Source organism: Stigmatopora nigra, chromosome 23 (assembly GCF_051989575.1).
Source record: "Stigmatopora nigra isolate UIUO_SnigA chromosome 23, RoL_Snig_1.1, whole genome shotgun sequence".
Taxonomy (NCBI): domain Eukaryota; kingdom Metazoa; phylum Chordata; class Actinopteri; order Syngnathiformes; family Syngnathidae; genus Stigmatopora; species Stigmatopora nigra.
In genome coordinates, this window is record NC_135530.1 from 1,813,235 (window position 1) to 1,832,264 (window position 19,030).

At 39.5% G+C, this 19,030-nt stretch overlaps 1 protein-coding gene across 2 annotated transcripts; it reads left to right on the plus strand.

Moving 5' to 3' along the window:
• The first annotated feature begins 4,461 nt into the window (after nucleotides 1–4,461).
• On the plus strand, nucleotides 4,462–18,025 carry sema3c (sema domain, immunoglobulin domain (Ig), short basic domain, secreted, (semaphorin) 3C). 2 transcript variants are annotated; one of them, XM_077709791.1, is made up of 18 exons: nucleotides 4,462–4,637; nucleotides 6,601–6,735; nucleotides 10,184–10,344; nucleotides 10,421–10,483; nucleotides 11,545–11,664; nucleotides 11,811–11,901; nucleotides 12,485–12,604; nucleotides 12,674–12,816; nucleotides 12,894–13,008; nucleotides 13,089–13,158; nucleotides 14,038–14,182; nucleotides 14,267–14,489; nucleotides 15,404–15,492; nucleotides 15,683–15,724; nucleotides 16,281–16,438; nucleotides 16,510–16,577; nucleotides 17,103–17,233; nucleotides 17,323–18,025. In XM_077709791.1, exons 2-18 carry the CDS (start codon nucleotides 6,624–6,626, stop codon nucleotides 17,704–17,706), a joined length of 2,235 nt encoding a protein of 744 aa, XP_077565917.1. In that variant the 5' UTR covers nucleotides 4,462–4,637; nucleotides 6,601–6,623; the 3' UTR covers nucleotides 17,707–18,025. The 2 variants fall into 2 exon arrangements, with proteins under 2 accessions (XP_077565917.1, XP_077565916.1); XM_077709790.1 differs by lacking the exons at nucleotides 4,462–4,637; nucleotides 6,601–6,735 and having other exon boundaries at nucleotides 10,189–10,344.
• Nucleotides 18,026–19,030: the final 1,005 nt, after the last annotated feature.

Sequence of the window (19,030 nt, forward strand, 5' to 3'; positions counted from 1 at the left end):
AACAAAACCCAATGGCCGCCACTGCTTTTTCATCTCCGTGGGTCGGGAAAAATTTGCAAAAATATTGCCTTAACCTCTCCCTAAACTTCCCAAATAATGGGTGTGGACTACTGGGCCTGCTGAGACCGGTTTCCGATTAGATCGCCCGCCATTATGTGTGAGCAGTTCAATGAGTATGCATTCCAGAAGTCTAATTCCCCCCCAAAAGACGATTAAACCAGCTCTAGACGTAGTATCTAAACCCTATCACCAACAATTCCCATATTTTACCACACAGGTTCACAGAGACCCATACACACACATCAAAAGAGCCACACATGGCTCTCAAACCATAGTTTCCCTACCCTGTCAAGTAAAAGTCTAAACTTGAGTCACCGACCAAATGGGTTAACGAACAGGCGGTTGGGCGACACTAAAATAAACGTCCAAGATGGAGTATTTGGCCCAGAGTAGCTAGGACCCTCCAGAACGTAGGCGGGGTTCTCGCCACTTGATCTGCTGCCCCCCCTCGTTGCAAACTGACTACCAGACAGGCGGGATCCAATGAAGCGTGACGAATGCCTGACTTTCAGCGAGGTTCAAAGGTCAAGGCGTATCCCTTACCCGACCTTGGCATTAGACACAGATGCGTGACCCCCCCCAACCCCCTGACAGGTCGAAGACTTCCCCTGCAGAGTTAAATCACTCAATTTCTTCCACCAATGACTCCAATGTCCCCCAACGTTTCATTTGCCTTCTGTGAAACATCCACGAAACATGGCTGGTGACCGTTAGGCTCCGCCCCTTGACATACCAAGACCGTCTTAACATTGGATGCCTGGTAGAGGTTCAAACACCTGGTTTTTGTTCTGCAAAACATCCCCTAGGAGCAAAAAAAAAAAACCTTCAAAACCCTGCAAAAACCTTCCTCCAATTTGTCTGCCACAGATGTTCTGACAAATTCTGGCTTTCTGTAAGGACACTTTTTGCAAATTGCTCCGTCCCTGAGTTGCAATGTGTCTTCTATGGACTGTCCCATAGGCGCTATATAGTAATTATTCCGTCCCGGAGGTTGAACCCAACAGGTTACCTTCTGTAAGACAGATCCCAGACCAGAGTTACTCTAAAACTTCACCTGTCAAAATGGAAATCTCCAGTTCCCACCTCCAATTTTTCACCTTCTTGACTCCTGTAAGATGCACTCCTTCTCTCCCCTGAAGTTCAGCTGCCATTTAGCCTTGTGTGAAACATTCCCCAGACTCAACCCTAACTGAAAAGTACTCTCAACTCTAGAGTCCTCTGGTTCCCGTCTTGATTTTGTCCAACATAGAGGTCCACCAGAAAATTAATGGGACTAATACTGTTTTTTAGTATTATTATTTTGCAGATAAAGCGCAGTGGCTTGTGTCTCAGTGAAGTTCCTAGCTAACAAATTCAGTTAAGTAGGCCTTGTCATCCTCCTGGATTGAATAGTGTTAATTAGATGAGTCCCTCTGGAATACAACAAAGTATTCCCATAGGAGTCTTCTTCCATTGCCTCCAATACATTCCTTTTTACTTTACCTTGTAGTACTTTATACTTTTTACTTTAATGATGAGTATGTTAATACTTTAGTCCTTTTTTTCTGTTTATGTTTCATATGTACTGTTAACGGATGCACTTTTTTATATGTATCCTATCTTGTGCTGACCCAGTTTTTTAGTCAAATTTTTGAAGTCAATATGGCCCCCAGGCCCAAACGTTTGCCCACCCCTGCTCTAAACTTAAAAAACATTGCTTCCCATATATTTCATTTATCTACACGAGCCCCATCTGAGTAAGATTTGACTTTAAATGACGATCCTCCATTGATTAAAATGATGACTACGCGCAAAAGTAATTCTCCCGTAGAAACAGATGTCAGAGTTGAATACAAACGACACGCTTGGATTCGATTCCCTCAACGTGTGCGGCATTTGAATGCAAATGAAGTAGAAAATGCCACGCACACAATACAAATATGCAGTGATTCTTCTGCTACCACAATATACCGCCGCGCTTGACTTTTGATGGGATTCAAAAAACAAAAGCCAGATGCAACGTGGGGGGGTGCGCGGCCCCCCGAGATCCGAATAGCAAACCCCAAAAGTCGAGTATCCGTCACAGAAGGTGGAAAGATCCCACCTGTGAGCTCAACACCAGTGTTTTTATTTAGCTGTGGCGAGGGAATTGAAGCATCAATCTTGCGCATCTGTAAAGACACTTTTTTTAAAGCTGACTGCATCCACATCTGTGCTGTTGTAAAAACCAAAAAAAAATTGCTGATGACCTTTGTCGTAGTCTGTTTTTGATTACAAAGTTAAAAAGAAGAAATTCCCCACGTCAAAGCGATGTCTTAAGTGAGTTGAGTGCAGTTTTTGAAACAACAAAATTATGACAAAGTACTAGATATTAACGAGTACTTAGATATTAAAGAGTACTTAGATATTAAAGAGTACTTAGATATTAAAGAGTACTTAGATATTAAAGAGTACTAAGATATTAAAGAGTACTAAGATATTAAAGAGTACTAAGATATTAAAGAGTACTTAGATATTAAAGAGTACTTAGATATTAAACAGTACTTAGATATTAAACAGTACTTAGATATTAAACAGTACTTAGATATTAAACAGTACTTAGATATTAAACAGTACTTAGATATTAAACAGTACTTAGATATTAAACAGTACTTAGACATTAAAGAGTACTTAGACATTAAACAGTACTTAGATATTAAACAGTACTTAGATATTAAACAGTACTTAGATATTAAACAGTACTTAGATATTAAACAGTACTTAGATATTAAACAGTACTTAGATATTAAACAGTACTTCGATATTAAACAGTACTTCGATATTAAACAGTACTTAGATATTAAACTCTCTCTCTCTTAGATATTAAACTCTCTCTGAAGAATATAATTTTGAGAGCTGGTCTCAACAGTAAACTCTCTGTCACCAAAAGACCGGCGACCAAACGTCCGAGCAACCTCAGGTGCATAATAGCTTGTGTCTTCTTTAACTCCAGATGGAGAAATATTCGGAAATGGTAGTTCTACAAAGCAGATGGACCTTAACAGCGTATAATTTCGTTCCCGTTGCTCAGGGATGGATTTGGGTGTGAGTTTCTGGTACTTTTGGATGAATGCCATTGTCCGGTTTGCCGGTTATTTTGATTCCGCGGGCTGACATTCCTCATTGATGTGGAATGTTCCTATCGAGCCCCTTTCCAGCTGCTTTCAAGGGAAAACAAAAGTGATGACCACTACGCAGCTGTTTGGAACAAAGACATCGGCAACTTGCCAGACCAAAAAATAAATAAAATAAAAGATGACAGAAGCAAGTCTTCCCCAAACATTAAAAAGGGATGCAATAGCAAGAATCTCGAAAATCCACATCAACAATATCAAATGCCTCAAACAACCGCTACTTATATGTCCCATTTTCAACAAAACTCAATACTGCAAACAATACAAATTCCACACAACCATAATACATTTTACAAGTAAAACAGCCATTGCCCAGCGATGCTCGAATGTTTGGTCGCCGGTCAAATGGTGACAGAGATTTTACTGTTGAGACCAGCTCTCAAAATTTGATTCATGAGAGAGTTTAATATCTAAGAGAGTTTACTATCTAAGCGAGTTTACTATCTAAGACAGTTTAATATCTAAGAGAGAGAGATTAATATCTAAGTACTGTTTAATATCCAAGTACTGTTTATCTAAGTACTGTTTGATATCTAAGTACTGTTTAATATCTAAGTACTGTTTGATATCTAAGTACTGTTTAATATCTAAGTACTGTTTAATATCTAACTAATGTTTGATATCTAAGTACTATCTAATATCGAAGTACTGTTTAATATCGAAGTACTGTTTAATATCGAAGTACTGTTAAATATCTAAGTACTGTTTAATATCTAAGTACTGTTTAATATCTAACTAATTGTTAATATCTAAGTACTGTTTAATATCTAAGTACTTCTTAATATCTAAATACTGCTTAATATCTAAGTACTGTTTAATATCTAAGTACTGTTTAATATCTAACTAATTGTTAATATCTAAGTACTGTTTAATATCTAAGTACTTCTTAATATCTAAATACTGCTTAATATCTAAGTACTGTTTAATATCTAAGTACTGTTTAATATCTAAAAACTGGGAAAACTGTCACATATCTTTATGTAGCATTTTCCCCTTTTTTTCTAAATATTTTTCTTATTTTATTTTCTTAAATACCCAAAAATGTCTTCCAAAGACAAGAAAGTGTCCAATAAGATTATAAAGCAATACATTGAGTGTCCACTATTGGGATTGTGTGCTTGCTGTCTTGTTAATGTGGTGTGTAAGTTTGTGTGTGTGTTTGTGTGTGTGTGTGTGTGTGGGGGGGGGGGGGTTGTGGTTTGCGTAACAAGACACCCGCCCCTCATTGCCTCGCCGCTCTCTTCTCGCTCCCCTCGCCGCCGTTCAGTCGGCGACGCCTTCCACGCGGAAAGCTCAGTCCTCCCAAAAATTGACAAGTCAACTTCTGAACTAAAAAGGGATTAAACCGTTTGGCTTCGGGAATCTTCACTTGGATTGCGAGTGGGCGGGGGGGTGGGGGGGTATCAGCATCCTGTCTTTTTAAAGGTGAGTGTCCTATCCAAGATGAGTGTAGATCAGGTGGATGGTAGGGAGGTTATCAGGTGTACTATTGTTGTTGTTTTTGAACTTGAGGATTTCTTATCAGGAGTTGGAATGTTCCCAATACTCCCAATAGGAACATCTGCTGGGAGTGTGTGTTAAACTGGGTGGGTGTGTGGGTGTGGTGGTGGGATTGAGCAACCCTTTTAAATTGCCTGGCCGCTATTTTTAATGATGCCTGACCGTTTCGGGGAGAGTAAATACGGATATGTTTGGGATGGGTGATGTTAGGGTGCTGGCCGTGACTGCAGAATTCCTGGATTTTGACACTTTGGGGGTTCCGGTTTTGTGGTTTCGGGAAGACACTTTAAAGCCTCTGTGGGAAATTTCAATGTCCAGTAATTGTCTGTGACAGATGATGAGCATTATGTTAGGTTCCGAGCGCTTGTTTATAAGTTGAAAGTGTTCATAAGTTGAAATTGTTCAAATTGAAGTTGATTCAGTCCTATATTTTGTATTATAACTGATGTTTAAGGCCTATAGAAGTATATTGAAGGTTTATATAAGTGCATTTGTATGTTTAAGGCTTGTATAAGTAACCAGCATTGGTTTGTACTGAAAAAAAATTGATAAAATGGAGAGAATACATACAGTACTGTATACATATATTAGAAATGATGCGGTAGCACTGTATGGCATCATTCAATTGATTTGCAACATTTATACAACGTTCAATATTTGGGTCTTTCTGTTTATAAATGGTATTGACGGTCGAACAATTCAAGTTGTAATCCCGTGCAATGCTCACCACTTTCTAACACGCATCAAGCTTCTTTATTATTGCCACTTTGGTTTCAAATGAAATGAATTGCCTCTTCCTTGCACTTCCCTCACTTTTCAGCATTTGGCTTTTCACCAACCATATTGAATAATGGATGCACCAGATATTTCATGATAGAAATTAAAAATACTTCCGCATTGCAACGAATTGGGCAGAGGAAGGTAAATGCTGGGTGAACTCTCACAGCGCCAGGCGTCGGTATTAGTGTCCGAAAGAAGCACTACTCGGAAAAATGCAATACAAAATCGAACTTATGAACATTTTTTGACATGAACGCAATTTGCAGACATGTTCGTATGTACAGTTTGTTCGTAAGTTGAATATTCGTAAGTAGGGGAGTGTCTGTATTGCCGCCAATGGCAGAAATGGCAACATTGTTCATTTTGATGGAGGCGTGTCAGTCCCAATAGTTTTGTTTTTCTTCTTTGTACACAAAGTGCACTAAAAGTTTTATCGCTTTGTTGATGCATGCCACCATCAATGTTTTAGCATGCATGCATAAGACATGAGAGAACATATCCACCTGCTTGAAGAAAGGTTGTTTATTTTAATATATAAAATATATATAAGGGGGTGTAAGAGGGTTTGAGGGCGCTGGAGACCCACGGGTGCAACGTTTTGCTACCTGCCGCCATCTATAATGGAGTTTTGGACCATGAATGACAATTGACTTCATTTATTTTTTAAAAAGGCGCTTAAATGCATCACTGATGGGTTCACGGAAAATGTGTTCAATTCCCATTTTGGTAAAAGAAGCATTGGAACACATGAAATGGACATTTTGGATGTTTTTTTGTGGTTAGGGAAAGCTATTTAAAAAAAATGGGTTTTTAAAATGTTTTAATTTGCAAGTGTTGACTCATTGGCTTTTGTTGATGTCTATGACTGCGTGACCGGACGTTTGGTCGCCGGTCTTTTGGTGACAGAGTGTTTACTGTTGAAATCAGCTCTCAAAATTATATTCATGAGACAGATTTTAATATTTAAATATCTATGGTTTTTAACAGTACTTAAATATTAAACTCTCTCTCTCTCTTAGTGTAACTTTTTAAAAGGAAAAATGACAATAAAACCTAACACAAATGGCCATATGATTAGCACTCAACTATATTTTTTTGTGAATTTCAGGCGAGGCCGTCCCATCCTCAGTCATGGGTCAGTCGGCGCCGCCATGTTTGGCACTGGCGCTTCTGCTGAGTTTCTCATCAGAGGTCATCTGCGGCCTACCTCTGCCACTTCCTCGAGTTTTCCTCTCCTTTGACGGTAAGAAAAAGACTTTTCGTTAAATTTTAATCTGCTGGGATTTTGTATGATTTAATTATTATTATAGATACAGTGGTACCTCAAGATCCAAGCTTAATTTGTTCAGGGATTGAGCTCATATGTCGATATTCCCGTAACTCAAAACAAATGTTTCCCATTGAAATGAACTAAAAACAAATTAATTTGTTCCAAACCCTCTGAAAAAAAACACCAAAAAGCTGATATTGGATTGCAAATGCGTGTTTTTCTGATTTTTCTTGCAAAATAAGGACGTATTTTATCAGAAATCTATCAATTATTAAGAAAAAACGACGGGGTATTTGTTCCATGCCATTAATCAAAAAAATAGTAATTCTGACTCATGTGAGTAATTTTCAATTCACAACAGAAGGATGAAAGAACCCAATTGGACATCTATCATCAACAGAATTTAAAATGGAAACCAGTCAGCATTTTTTGTTCCCCTTCTGTTAATATAATTTACGATTCCACATGGCATGCCAGCTATTTTTTTTTTCGGAATGGCGTCGCTACATGTCTGCCTTAATGTGGGCGTTCAAAGGAAGCGCTAGCGGGCTACGTTTAAGCGGGAGTCGTCCAACCAGTAGCTCTATCTTGAATAGCATCAACCTATGCCTGAAAAAAGTGGAAAAAAAACATAAAAAAACACACTTTTAACCCGAAATACGTTGAAAAATACAAAATACGCGGCTCCCCAACCACATGTGGTTCCCCTTAAAGCGATTTTGGTGTTAAACAGACTCTCAGCGAGTCACTCCATTGCACAAACACGCAGTGACTTTAAAAGTAGAAGTAGTAGAAGATCCGTCATCCAATTACAGAGCAGTTAGCCTCAAGGCGGCGTACGCATGGAGCCGGCCAAAGTTGAAAGGTCAACAATCCGACGACCCCAAACCGCCCTGGAACGGCTTCTGTTTTTCGCGTCTCTGCTTGTTTTTCAATTTGTCTTTTAACCCGATGCCTTTATTCCTTCATCTAGTCATGTTTTATGACCTAGGCGCGTTCAAATTGGGGGATTAGTTTATACCAGGGGTGTCAAACATACGGCCCGCGGGCCGGATCCGGCCCGTCTGGTGGTTTGGTACGGCCCGGGGAAGAAAGCTGCATTGTATAAAAAAAATTAATTTTCTTTAAAATGTGTAGTTCTTATATTATCCGCTAGTGTTTTAGTACGTGCAGACGACATGAATTGACATTTACCGTATTTTCACGACTATAAGGTGCACTTAAAAGTCTTAAATTTTCTCCAAAAATAGACAGGGCGCCTTATAATCCAGTGTGCCTTATATATGGAAAAAATTAAAATGTGCCATTCATTGAGGGTGCACCTTATAATCCAGTGCGCCTTATATATGGGAAAAATGTCATTCGTTGAAGGTGCGCCTTATAGTCGTGAAAATACAGTATTTATGTTCTTATGTTATTCTCTTGTACATAATATATCGTTCATAATGTAAAAGGAAAATTCTGTTAATAAACATTTTGATAATTTACTCATTCTTTGCACTAATTATTAGTATTAGTGACTAATACAAAAGGTAAAAAGTGGGATTATATATTGTTAGTTCTATGTCATTTTGCAATGAGTTTACTGGTCCGGCCCGCTCAAATTAAGCTGTATTCGGCCCGCAGACCAAAGTTTGACACCCCTGGTTTATACCCTCGATGCTAATTGGGGTAGGCCGGGAAATACAAACTATCTGGTTTCGTATTTCACTTCCAAGTGAGAATCCGAGCTGGCGTTGTCAGTTCTGGACAACATCGGGAGGGGGGTCTCAGGAGCCCTTTTCCTCGCTTACAGTAAGAGCACTTTGGAATCTTCCCAGTGTGAGCAACAAGTTGTATATATACAATGATTCACTTTGCTTTGAGTGCCATAGGACGAAGTAGTAGCAGGAAATTGCCATTTTTGGGATTGGAGGCGCTACTACTACGCAGTTGTCCGTACTCGTCAAAAAGGGCATTTGTGAATGAAGACGTTTTGTCACGGAGGTCGACGCCGACTTTCTGGGTGGTCTTGAGAACGTCTCCATGGGCCGGTCGTTTGTCATTTCTCGAGTGGTTGTCATTCGCCAGAATGGAAATGAGCACATATGCATGGGCGATTTGTGTTCTGAAAAATACAGTAGTTGCTTGATGCCAAAATGCAGCAAGATGGATTTCCTGGCTTCTGTTAAAGTGCTACTCAGCACCTCATTCAGTGCTGAACATTCCTCACGGTCCTGATTCGGCTTTTATGGACTTCCCCGAGTTGCGTCCGAGCCTTTTTGGATGGACCCAAAGCATGTTTGGAATCTTGTCGTTAAAATTTGTAGCAGATTTTTTGAAGGGGCAGCCACCATGATAAATGTTCCACTTATCCATAGGGATGTCGCTTCAGCCTGTTGAGAGCATTGCTCTTAGGCAGGGGTGGGCAAACTTTTGGACCCGGGGGGGCTATATTGACTTTAAAAATTTGACAGATGGGCAGAGTCAGCAGAAGATAGGATACATATAAAAAAGTGCATCTGTTAACAGTACATATGAAACATAAACAGAAAAAAAGGACTAAAGTATTAACATACTCATCACTCACCATTTAAGTATAAAGTATAGTAAAGTACAATATCTAAATATTGACTGTTTTCAACAGTACTTAGATATTAAACAGTACTTAGATATTAAACAGTACTTGGATGTTGAACAGTACTTCGATATTAAACACTACTTGGATGTTAAACAGTACTTTGATATTATACTGTATGTTAATACTTTAGTCCTTTTGTCTGTTTGTTTCATATGTACTGTTAACGGATGCACTTTTTTATATGTATCGTATCTTATGCTGACCCATCTGTCAAATTCTTAAAGTCAATGTGGCCCGCCAGACCAAAAATTTTACCCACCCCTGATCTACATCATATGCTACCTGACAATAAGTACCCTAGCAAAATTTAGTCAAGTGTTAGACTCCCAGTTAGAAAGCACTCAGTGTGAACCACTCGAAATCTGGGCGCTAGCTAATAAGGAGCCGTCGTCACAGTGGCAGCCACTACAAAATAGAACAAAAGCTGACTTTCCAGTGGTTGGAAAGGGCATCAGTCGCACACTAGGGCCTCCCAATCGGACTCTTCTCAGGCAACACGATTGAACAAGTCATGAATATTCACCACGCAAGCATCTGAAGGCTGCTTTATCTCCGGAGCCAAGCTTCTGTGGGAATGTTTACTCTCCTTTTGAACAATGAAGGCTTTAAATACGGGCTTTTTTTCCCTACTGTACGCTACAGAATCACTTGAATTGACTTCACTGTGAAGGAATATCAATAAATACATGCTTTGTTCGGAAGCCAAATCAAATGACGACCCCCAACATTGTCTGGATGTCCCGATATGGATTTCCTCTTTTGAAAGTTAAATAAACTAAAAAATGCTTTGTTTGTTTTCAGAACTGCAGAATGGCGACTCATTGGAGCATTTGGCGTTGCGGGAAGTGCCAATGGACTACCGCATCCTGCACGTGGATGAGGACCAGGACCGCATTTACGTGGGCTGCAAGGACCACCTACTTTCTGTGGATATCAACAACATCACCCACGCGCCACTTAAGGTTTTTTGTGGGATTTCTCATTGGGTTTTTCGAGGGAAGTCACTGACGGCGTTTGTTTTATTGTCGAATGTCGCAGGTGTTCTGGCCCGCCTCGCCGAGTAAAGTGGACGAATGTCAAATGGCAGGAAAAGACCCTACGGTAATTGACACCGACGCATTCCATTGTATACAGTGCACAAAAATGGATAATATTGTTGGTCCTCGGCATAGAAAAGAAGGAGAATCATCGTAAAATTGTATGCTGTCGTCTTGGTCTGGAGTTCTTTGAATTTTTGGAGGACTGGTTTTCGTGACTGGACGTTTGGTCGCCGGTCAAATGTACTTAGATATTAAACAGTACTTGGATATTAAACAGTACTTAGATATTAAACAGTACTCATATATTAAACAGTACTCAGATATTAAACAGTACTCAGATATTAAAAAGTACTTGGATATTAAACAGTACTTGGGTATTAAACAGTACTTAGATATTAAACAGTACTTAGATATTAATACTTAGATATTATAGATATAGATTTTAGTACTTAAATATTAACCAGTACTTAGATGTTATAGATATAGATTTTAGTACTTAAATATTAACCAGTACTTGGATATTAATCCTTACTTGGATATTAAACAGTCCTCCGATATTAAACAGTACTCAGATATTAAACAGTGCTTCGATATTAAACAGTCCTTCAATATTAAACAGTACTTCAATATTAAACAGTACTTCGATATTAAACAGTACTTAGATATTAAACTGTACTTAGATATTAAACTCTCTCATGAATGTAATTTTGAGAGCTGGTTTCAACAGTCAACTCCGGCGACCAAAAGACCAGCGACCAAACGTCCGAGTGCCCTGGGGACTTCCCACACGTCGCTCCCCGTGGAACCGGATCTCCGGTCTGGCCTTAAATGGCCCCGAAGCGAAACGGTGGAAGCCTCTCCAGACGAATAACGGAGGGAGCACGTGTCGGGGATGTTTTATCCTCCTCTCCGTAGACTGCAGAGACGCGCTCCCGCAAATATTTGGCTCTGAATCCTGGCTTCGACTTAATCCTCTCCTTTTCTCGTCGTCTCATTTTTCAACCCCTCACTTTTTCCATATCCGACCGCCGCCATGGTCAATTTGCCCGCTTGAACTCGGGATCCATTTTGGAATCCATTTTGACAAGATTTCCTGCTGATTATGTGCTTTTTTTCCGGCAGCACGGATGCGGAAACTTTGTCCGAGTGGTGCAACCGTACAACAGAACACACCTGTTCATGTGTGGCAGTGGCGCCTTCAGCCCCGTATGCGTCTACGTCAACAGGGGGCGCCGCCCAGAGGTAAACAAAGATGTCCCAACTCTAAAGATGGACTGGGTTGCCAATAGCAACTAAACCAGAGGGATTTGAGGACAATTTGATTTGTTTTAAAGTGGCAGATTGTTGTCATATTTTATTTTATTTATTATTTCCTTTTTTTGTAACAGGAACAAATACTTTACATCGACTCGAGGACCGAGTCGGGGAAGGGGAGGTGCTCCTTCAACCCGAGGGTCAACACTGTGTCTGTGATGCTAAGTAGGTCAAAATACACACATTTTATTTATTGACCTACTTATTTTCATGTAGTATTTATTATTTACTTGGTCTATTCTAGGGGAGGGGGGTATTTTTTGTTGTATATTTCATAGTAAAAATGATAGCTCTTAATTCGGTGCATTCTGACTTGAATGTTTTTTTTAAATCTTTGTAAATTGATTAATACATTTTTTACATATTTCAAATTTCATTTAAAATCAAGTTACTTGTGCATTTAGACTTACTTATTTACATGTATTTTATTATGAAACATTATTCACAAGTCTATTTTTACTTATTGTTTTTGTACATTTTATCAGAAAAAATAATAGCTCTTAGTTTGATGACATCTGTTTTAACAAATTATTTGTAAATTGTTTCATATGTACTGTTAACGGATGCACTTTTTTATATGTATCAAATCTTGTGCTGACCCGCCCCATCTGTCAATTCTTAAAGTCAATATGCCCCCCGGCCAGAAAACTTTGCCCACCTGTTCTTTTTAATAGTCATCTCCAACACATTTGAATTTTTTTTAAGATTTAACATAACAATATTGAAGTGAACTTGTTGTGCTTTTCAGATCAAGAGCTTTTTTCTGGCATGTACATCGACTTCATGGGCACAGACGCAGCCATCTTCCGCAGCCTGACCCGAAGGAACGCCGTTCGCACAGACCAGCACAATTCCAAATGGCTTAGCGGTGAGCCCTGTGGCACCCCTCCCACTTCATTCAGCAAGTTTTTCTCAATTCCTCCTCTTTTGAAACCAGAACCCATCTTCGTGGACGCCCACCTCATCCCAGATGGGACGGATCCCAGCGATGCCAAACTCTACTACTTCTTCCGCGAGCGTCTGACTGACAACAATGGCAACACCAGGAACATCCACAGCATGCTTGCACGCATTTGTCCGGTTAGTGACTACTTAGAGGTCTCATTGACTAACCTGGTCTGTTGCCGAATAAATAAATAACAATGTTATTTTTGCAGAGCGACATTGGAGGTCAACGCAGTTTAGTCAACAAGTGGACCACCTTCCTCAAGGCTCGTATGGTCTGCTCCGTTTTGGAGGACGACGGCACCGAGACGCACTTTGATGAACTCGGTTCGGAATAAAAATTCTTCAAAAATGCTCACGGTTGAGGAATTTGGATTCTCACTTGTTTTGTCTTTCCTTTTGAGCAGAGAGCGTCTTTTTGCTGGAAAGCGAGCAACCCAAAGGTCTGCTGGTCTTCGGGGTCTTCACTTCTACAAGGTGAGTAACGCTTCATTGGAACAACAAATTGTCACCTGTAACCGGACGTTTGGTCGCCGGTCAAATGGTGACAGAGAGTTTACTGTTGAAGCCAGCTCTCAAAATTATATTCATGAGAGAGTTTAATATCTAATAGAGAGAGAGTTTAAAATCTAAGAGAAAGAGAGTTTAATATCTAAGAAAGAATTTAATATCTAAGTAATATTTGAAATCTAAGTACTGTTGAAACCAGCTCTCAAAATTTGATTCATGAGAGAGAGTTTAATATCTAAGTACTATATCTAAGTACTATTGAAAACAGTACTTAGACATTTAGATATTAAACTCTTTCATGAATATAATTTTCAGAGCTGGTTTCAACAGTACTTAGATTTCAAATATTACTTAGATATTAAATTCTTTCTCAGACATTAAACAGTACTTAGATATTAAACAGTACTTCAATATTAAACAGTACTTCGATTTTAAACAGTACTTCGATTTTAAACAGTACTTCGATTTTAAACATTACTTCGATATTAAACAGTACTTTGATATTAAACAGTACTTCGATATTAAACAGTACTTAGATATTAAACAGTACTTCAATATTAAACAGTACTTCGATTTTAAACAGTACTTCGATTTTAAACAGTACTTCGATTTTAAACAGTACTTCGATTTTAAACATTACTTCGATATTAAACAGTACTTTGATATTAAACAGTACTTAGATATTAAACTCTCTTTCTTAGATATTAAACTCCTTCTCATTAATATAATTTTGAGAGCTGGTTTCAACAGTAATCTCTGTCACCATTTGACCGGCGACCAAACGTCCGAGCACCACAGTCAACAACGCCCAAACGTCAACCAAAACATTGTGACAACTCTCCACAGCTCCGTCTTCAGAGGTTCGGCGGTGTGCGTGTACAACATGGCTGACATCCTGACCGTCTTCAACGGACCCTTCGCTCACCGCGACGGGCCCAACTTCCAATGGACGGCCTTCCAAGGGCGCATCCCGTACCCAAGACCCGGAACGGTGAGCCAATGACCGCCTGTCTTCACGCTTTAATTTTTGTGGCCTGCAAAGAAAGCGGATATTTATTTGGTTATGGCTCTCCAGTGTCCCGGCGGCGCCTTCACGCCAGACATCCACACCACCAAAGAATTCCCGGACGACGTGGTCAACTTTGTGCGCAACCACCCGGTCATGTTCAACCCCATCTACCCACTGGGCCGGAGACCCCTGGTGGTGCGCACCGGCGTGGACTACAAGTACACAGCGGTGGCGGTGGACCGAGTGGCTGCCGTCGACGGAAACTATCAAGTCCTTTTCCTCGGAACTGGTAACCATTGACAACGTTGACTCATTTGGATAAACTATTCCTAAATTCAAGTTGTAGCTTATTAGGATGAAGGAACTTCCAAGTGGCCTTTTGCATTGTTGTGGTTGTGGTGTAGGCCAGATATGGGCAAACTATGGCCACATCCGGCCTGACTTTGTACTTAATACTTTTTAACTTTACTTTGTATTTCATACTTTTTGACTTGACTTTATACTTTTGACTTGACTTTGTACTTTTGGCTTGACTTTGTACTTTATACTTTTGACTTTACTTTGTACTTTTGACTTTACTTTTTACTTTACTTTGTACTTTTTACTTTACTTTGTACTTTTTACTTTACTTTGTACTTTTTACTTTACTTTGTACTTTTTACTTTACTTTGTACTTTTTACTTTACTTTGCACTTTATACTTTTGACTTACTTTGTACTTTTTACTTTTGACTTGACTTTGTACTTTTGAATTTACTTTGTACTTTATACTTTTGACTTGGCTTTGTACTATATACTTTTTACTTGAATTTGTACTTCATACTTTTTGACTTTACTTTGTACTTTATACTTTTTATTTGACTTTGTACCTTATACTTTTTACTTGACTTTGTACTTTATACATTTTACTTAACTTTATACTATATAGTTTTTATTTGACTTTGTACTTTATACTTTTTACTTTAATGATGAGTGATGAGTATGTTAATACTTTAGTCCTTCTCATCTGTTTATGTTTCATATCCACTGTTAACGGATGCACTTTTTTATATGTATCATATCTTGTGCCCATCTGTCAAATTTTTCAAGTCAATGTGTCCCCCGCCCGGTCCCAAAAGTTTGCCCACCCCTGTTCTAATGGGTCTTTAAAAGGTATTAGTTAAAAAGCCTGAGATTTTGTAACCAAGATCTCCTTTTTTTGCAGACAAAGGAACCGTGCAGAAGGTGATCACCCTTCCCACAAACCGCTCCCTGCATCAAGATCTCATCCTGGAGGAACTGGAAGTTTTTAAGGTCGGATGGATTCCTCTTGCAAATTAAAGACAGGCCGAGTTTGGCATTCGGATGGGAATTTCTTTTTTTTCTTTCTTTCTCTCACTCTCTCGAACTTTTGCGGCTGCTTGTTCTACTTTTTAAGAGCACACAGTGTGTTTGTTTCCACTTCCTCATCGCCTAATGTTGATTTTTTTTTTTTTCCCTTTAGAGCCAAGCGCCGGTCACCCACTTGAGAATCTCACCCAAAAAAGTAAGCCTCTTCTGCTTTTCCCCATCACGCAAGAAAGCCATGACCGGACTTTTGGTCGCCAGTCTTTTGGTCGCCGGTCAAATAGTGACAGAGTTTACTGTTGAAACCTGCTCTCAAAATTATATTCATGAGAGAGAGTTTAATATCTAAATATCTACTGTTTTCAACAGTACTTAGATGTTTAACAGTACTTAGATATCAGACAGTACTTAGATATTAAACAGTACTCAGATATTAAACAGTACTCCGATATTAAACAGTACTCAGATATTAAACAGTACTTCGATATTAAACAGTGCTTCGATATTAAACAGGACTTCGATAGTAAACAGGACTTCAATATTAAACAGTACTTGGATATTAAACAGTACTTGGATATTAAACAGTACTTGGATATTAAACAGTACTTAGATATTAAACAGTACTTAAATATTAAAATCTTTCATGAATATAATTTTGAGAGCTGGTTTCAACAGTAAACTCTCTGTCACCATTTGAGGGGCGACCAAACGTCCGAGCACTGAGAAAACCTCCCTGACCTTCCCGTCGCCCATAGCAACAACTGTACGCCAGTTCGGAGCTGGGCGTGTCGCAGGTGTCCCTTCACCGCTGCCGAGCGTACGGCTCGGCTTGCGCCGACTGCTGTCTGGCCCGCGACCCATACTGTGCCTGGGACGGACTGAGCTGTACGCGCTTCTACCCCAGCGGGAAAAGGTGGCGTGCTCGCTGACTGAAATGGACACCTGTCGGCGAAGGATTGATTTTGTTTTTTGTTTTTCTTGCAGGAGGAGCAGACGGCAAGATGTCATGCACGGAAATCCATTGACGCAGTGTCGAGGATTCAACCTGAAAGGTGACTTTATTATTGCATTTGATGCTGACAATTGATAGAAAGAATGTACAAAATCAATAATTTATAGAAATTGTGAGAGCGGAGTTCTATCAGGAATTGCAAATTGGGTTTTTCCAACATTAAAATAACATCAATGTTCCCTCTAAGCTGCGTACATGCGCAATTGCGCACTACTCTCGTCTTCTCTGCGCAGCAACAATCATATGGCACACAGTAAATAAAATCCAAACTTTATTATTATGATTTTTTAACCCCTTTCCCCATGATGGCGCCGTTTACGCGGCAGCCAATGGCAGTAGCTCTGCCCACTCTTGTGTTTTTTGTGTTTTACAGCATGTTTTACATGAAAAATTAGAGGGAAGATTGACATACACCTGATTATGACTGGTGTGCCCATAACAAGCAATGATGATGTCACTAACACTGGTACTGAGGTTGTCTTTCTACCCAGACCAACGAAAAATTTGAATTAACATTTCTCCTAATGTAAGTGTCTATATTTGAGCATTCAAATATACATTACAGCATACAGAAACGCTGTGGAGATGACTCAATTCGCCGTACGCAACAACACTACATTCTTAGAATGCCTACCCAAACCGCCTCAGGCATCCATCAAATGGCTCATACACCGAGACGGCGACCGTAGGAAAGAGGTCAGCCTTACCACCGTCTCACACACTTGAATTGAACCCATTAGCCGCCATTGAAGGCACAAATTGAGGTTATCCTATGTGAACGCCAGGTGAAGCTGAGCGACCGCGTTCTCTCCACGGAACATGGCCTCCTGATTCGTTGGGCTCAACCATCCGACCAGGGTTTGTACTACTGCCTGAGCGCTGAAAATGGCTTCAAGCGAACCATGGCTAAGATCCACTTGCGAGTGCTGAACGCCGCCGCCATTGCTGCCGCCGAAAAAGGGCGTCTGGCGTTACCCTTCACGCCGGCACAAAGCTTTGCCGTGCAGCAGTTCTGCAAAGAGAGAAAAGAACGGAAACAACTCCTGGAGAGGCACGAAAGTGGTCCGCCCAGGTCAACGGGACCTTTAAGGGGGGACTTGGCTAAACTCAAGCCCCTATTGGACCGAAGGACGAGTCGTAATCGGCGAAATCATCTTCCAGAGGAGTAATGGAGCCAATCGTGGATAAACGAAACATGCTAGGATGGCTTTGAAAGCCAACGTGGATGTGAGTTTTTGGTTTTTTTTATGGTAGGTAAAGTGGTATTTTTCACTTTTTCTCAAGGTATGAAAATGTCAAGTATTTATTTCTGTGATGCATGCTCATAGAGGAAAAAGTATTCTCAGGTTTTTCAGGTTTTTGCCCAGAAAAAAAACAATCAAACAGAACTAGCACATGTACTCAAAACACCATAAAAACAACACTACTTTTCTTATTATAGTATTCTTTTAATTTCTAAATTAAAGGACTGAATCACTGAAAACTAAATTTTGGAAATGCTTCCAGTTTTAATTGTCCTTTTTTTTTAAAAACTCAGTTAAAAATGTTTGTTAAATGTCTGATTGGTCAAGTGGTTACGGCCTTCAAGGCCTTCTCTGCTGGCCTAAGAAATATATCTGAATCACAGACTAATTATATTTTGTCCATCAATACTTATTACGTAATTCCAAATTTTCTGTTAGCTTTCTTTAATTGCTTTACCAGATGTCTTTTCAGATTGAAGCATTTAACCAAACACATTTCAGTTATTATTTCAGCTTTAGCTTCAATGGCGATAGAAAAGAAGGAAGAAAGAAAGGAGGATGGATATTGTGTACAGTTAAAAAGGATTTTGGGTGAGTAAAATTTGGCTATATTCCTTAATAATATTTCAATTGTATGAGCTTATTATTAATTATGTTTTATGTGTCGCAGCTGTAGCTGCAGTAGAGGTTTTATCGCCATAAAATAGTTTTTGCTGAAGGCGTCAGCAGGAAATACACAGACCGCCACTATTGACTCAATAGGCATTTTCGAGCCGGAGATTGTTTTATTGTTTTTGTCAAATCAAAACTGTCAACGTCAAGAGACTGACGCCATCTCTTGGTGATCAGAGTAAGTACAACCAATAAGGTAAGGTAAAGGATGGCAACACTAGATTGAGAACAAATGAAGCTGCGGCCTTTTGTGTCAAAACCCCAAAATGTCCGCTAGTTTGTGAAAAAAACTCTTGCAGAAAAAGAGTATTTGTGATCTAATTTAATGTTAAAAATGTTTAGCTAAGAGTTACCTTTAGTGATCATTTTTTCCCTCCAGTGTTGATATATATAGTATAAAGATGTAGTATTTGAAAGTGATACCACTTTTGTGTTCTTTCTGCTCACATCCCAGCGAGCACATAAATCTGCCATTTGACACTTTGCTGAGTCGGCATTCGTCTCGAAATTCTCAAAGGACGAGTCAAAGAAATGCTCCAGAAAAAAAACCATCTTCCGTTTATCACTACAGCATTAT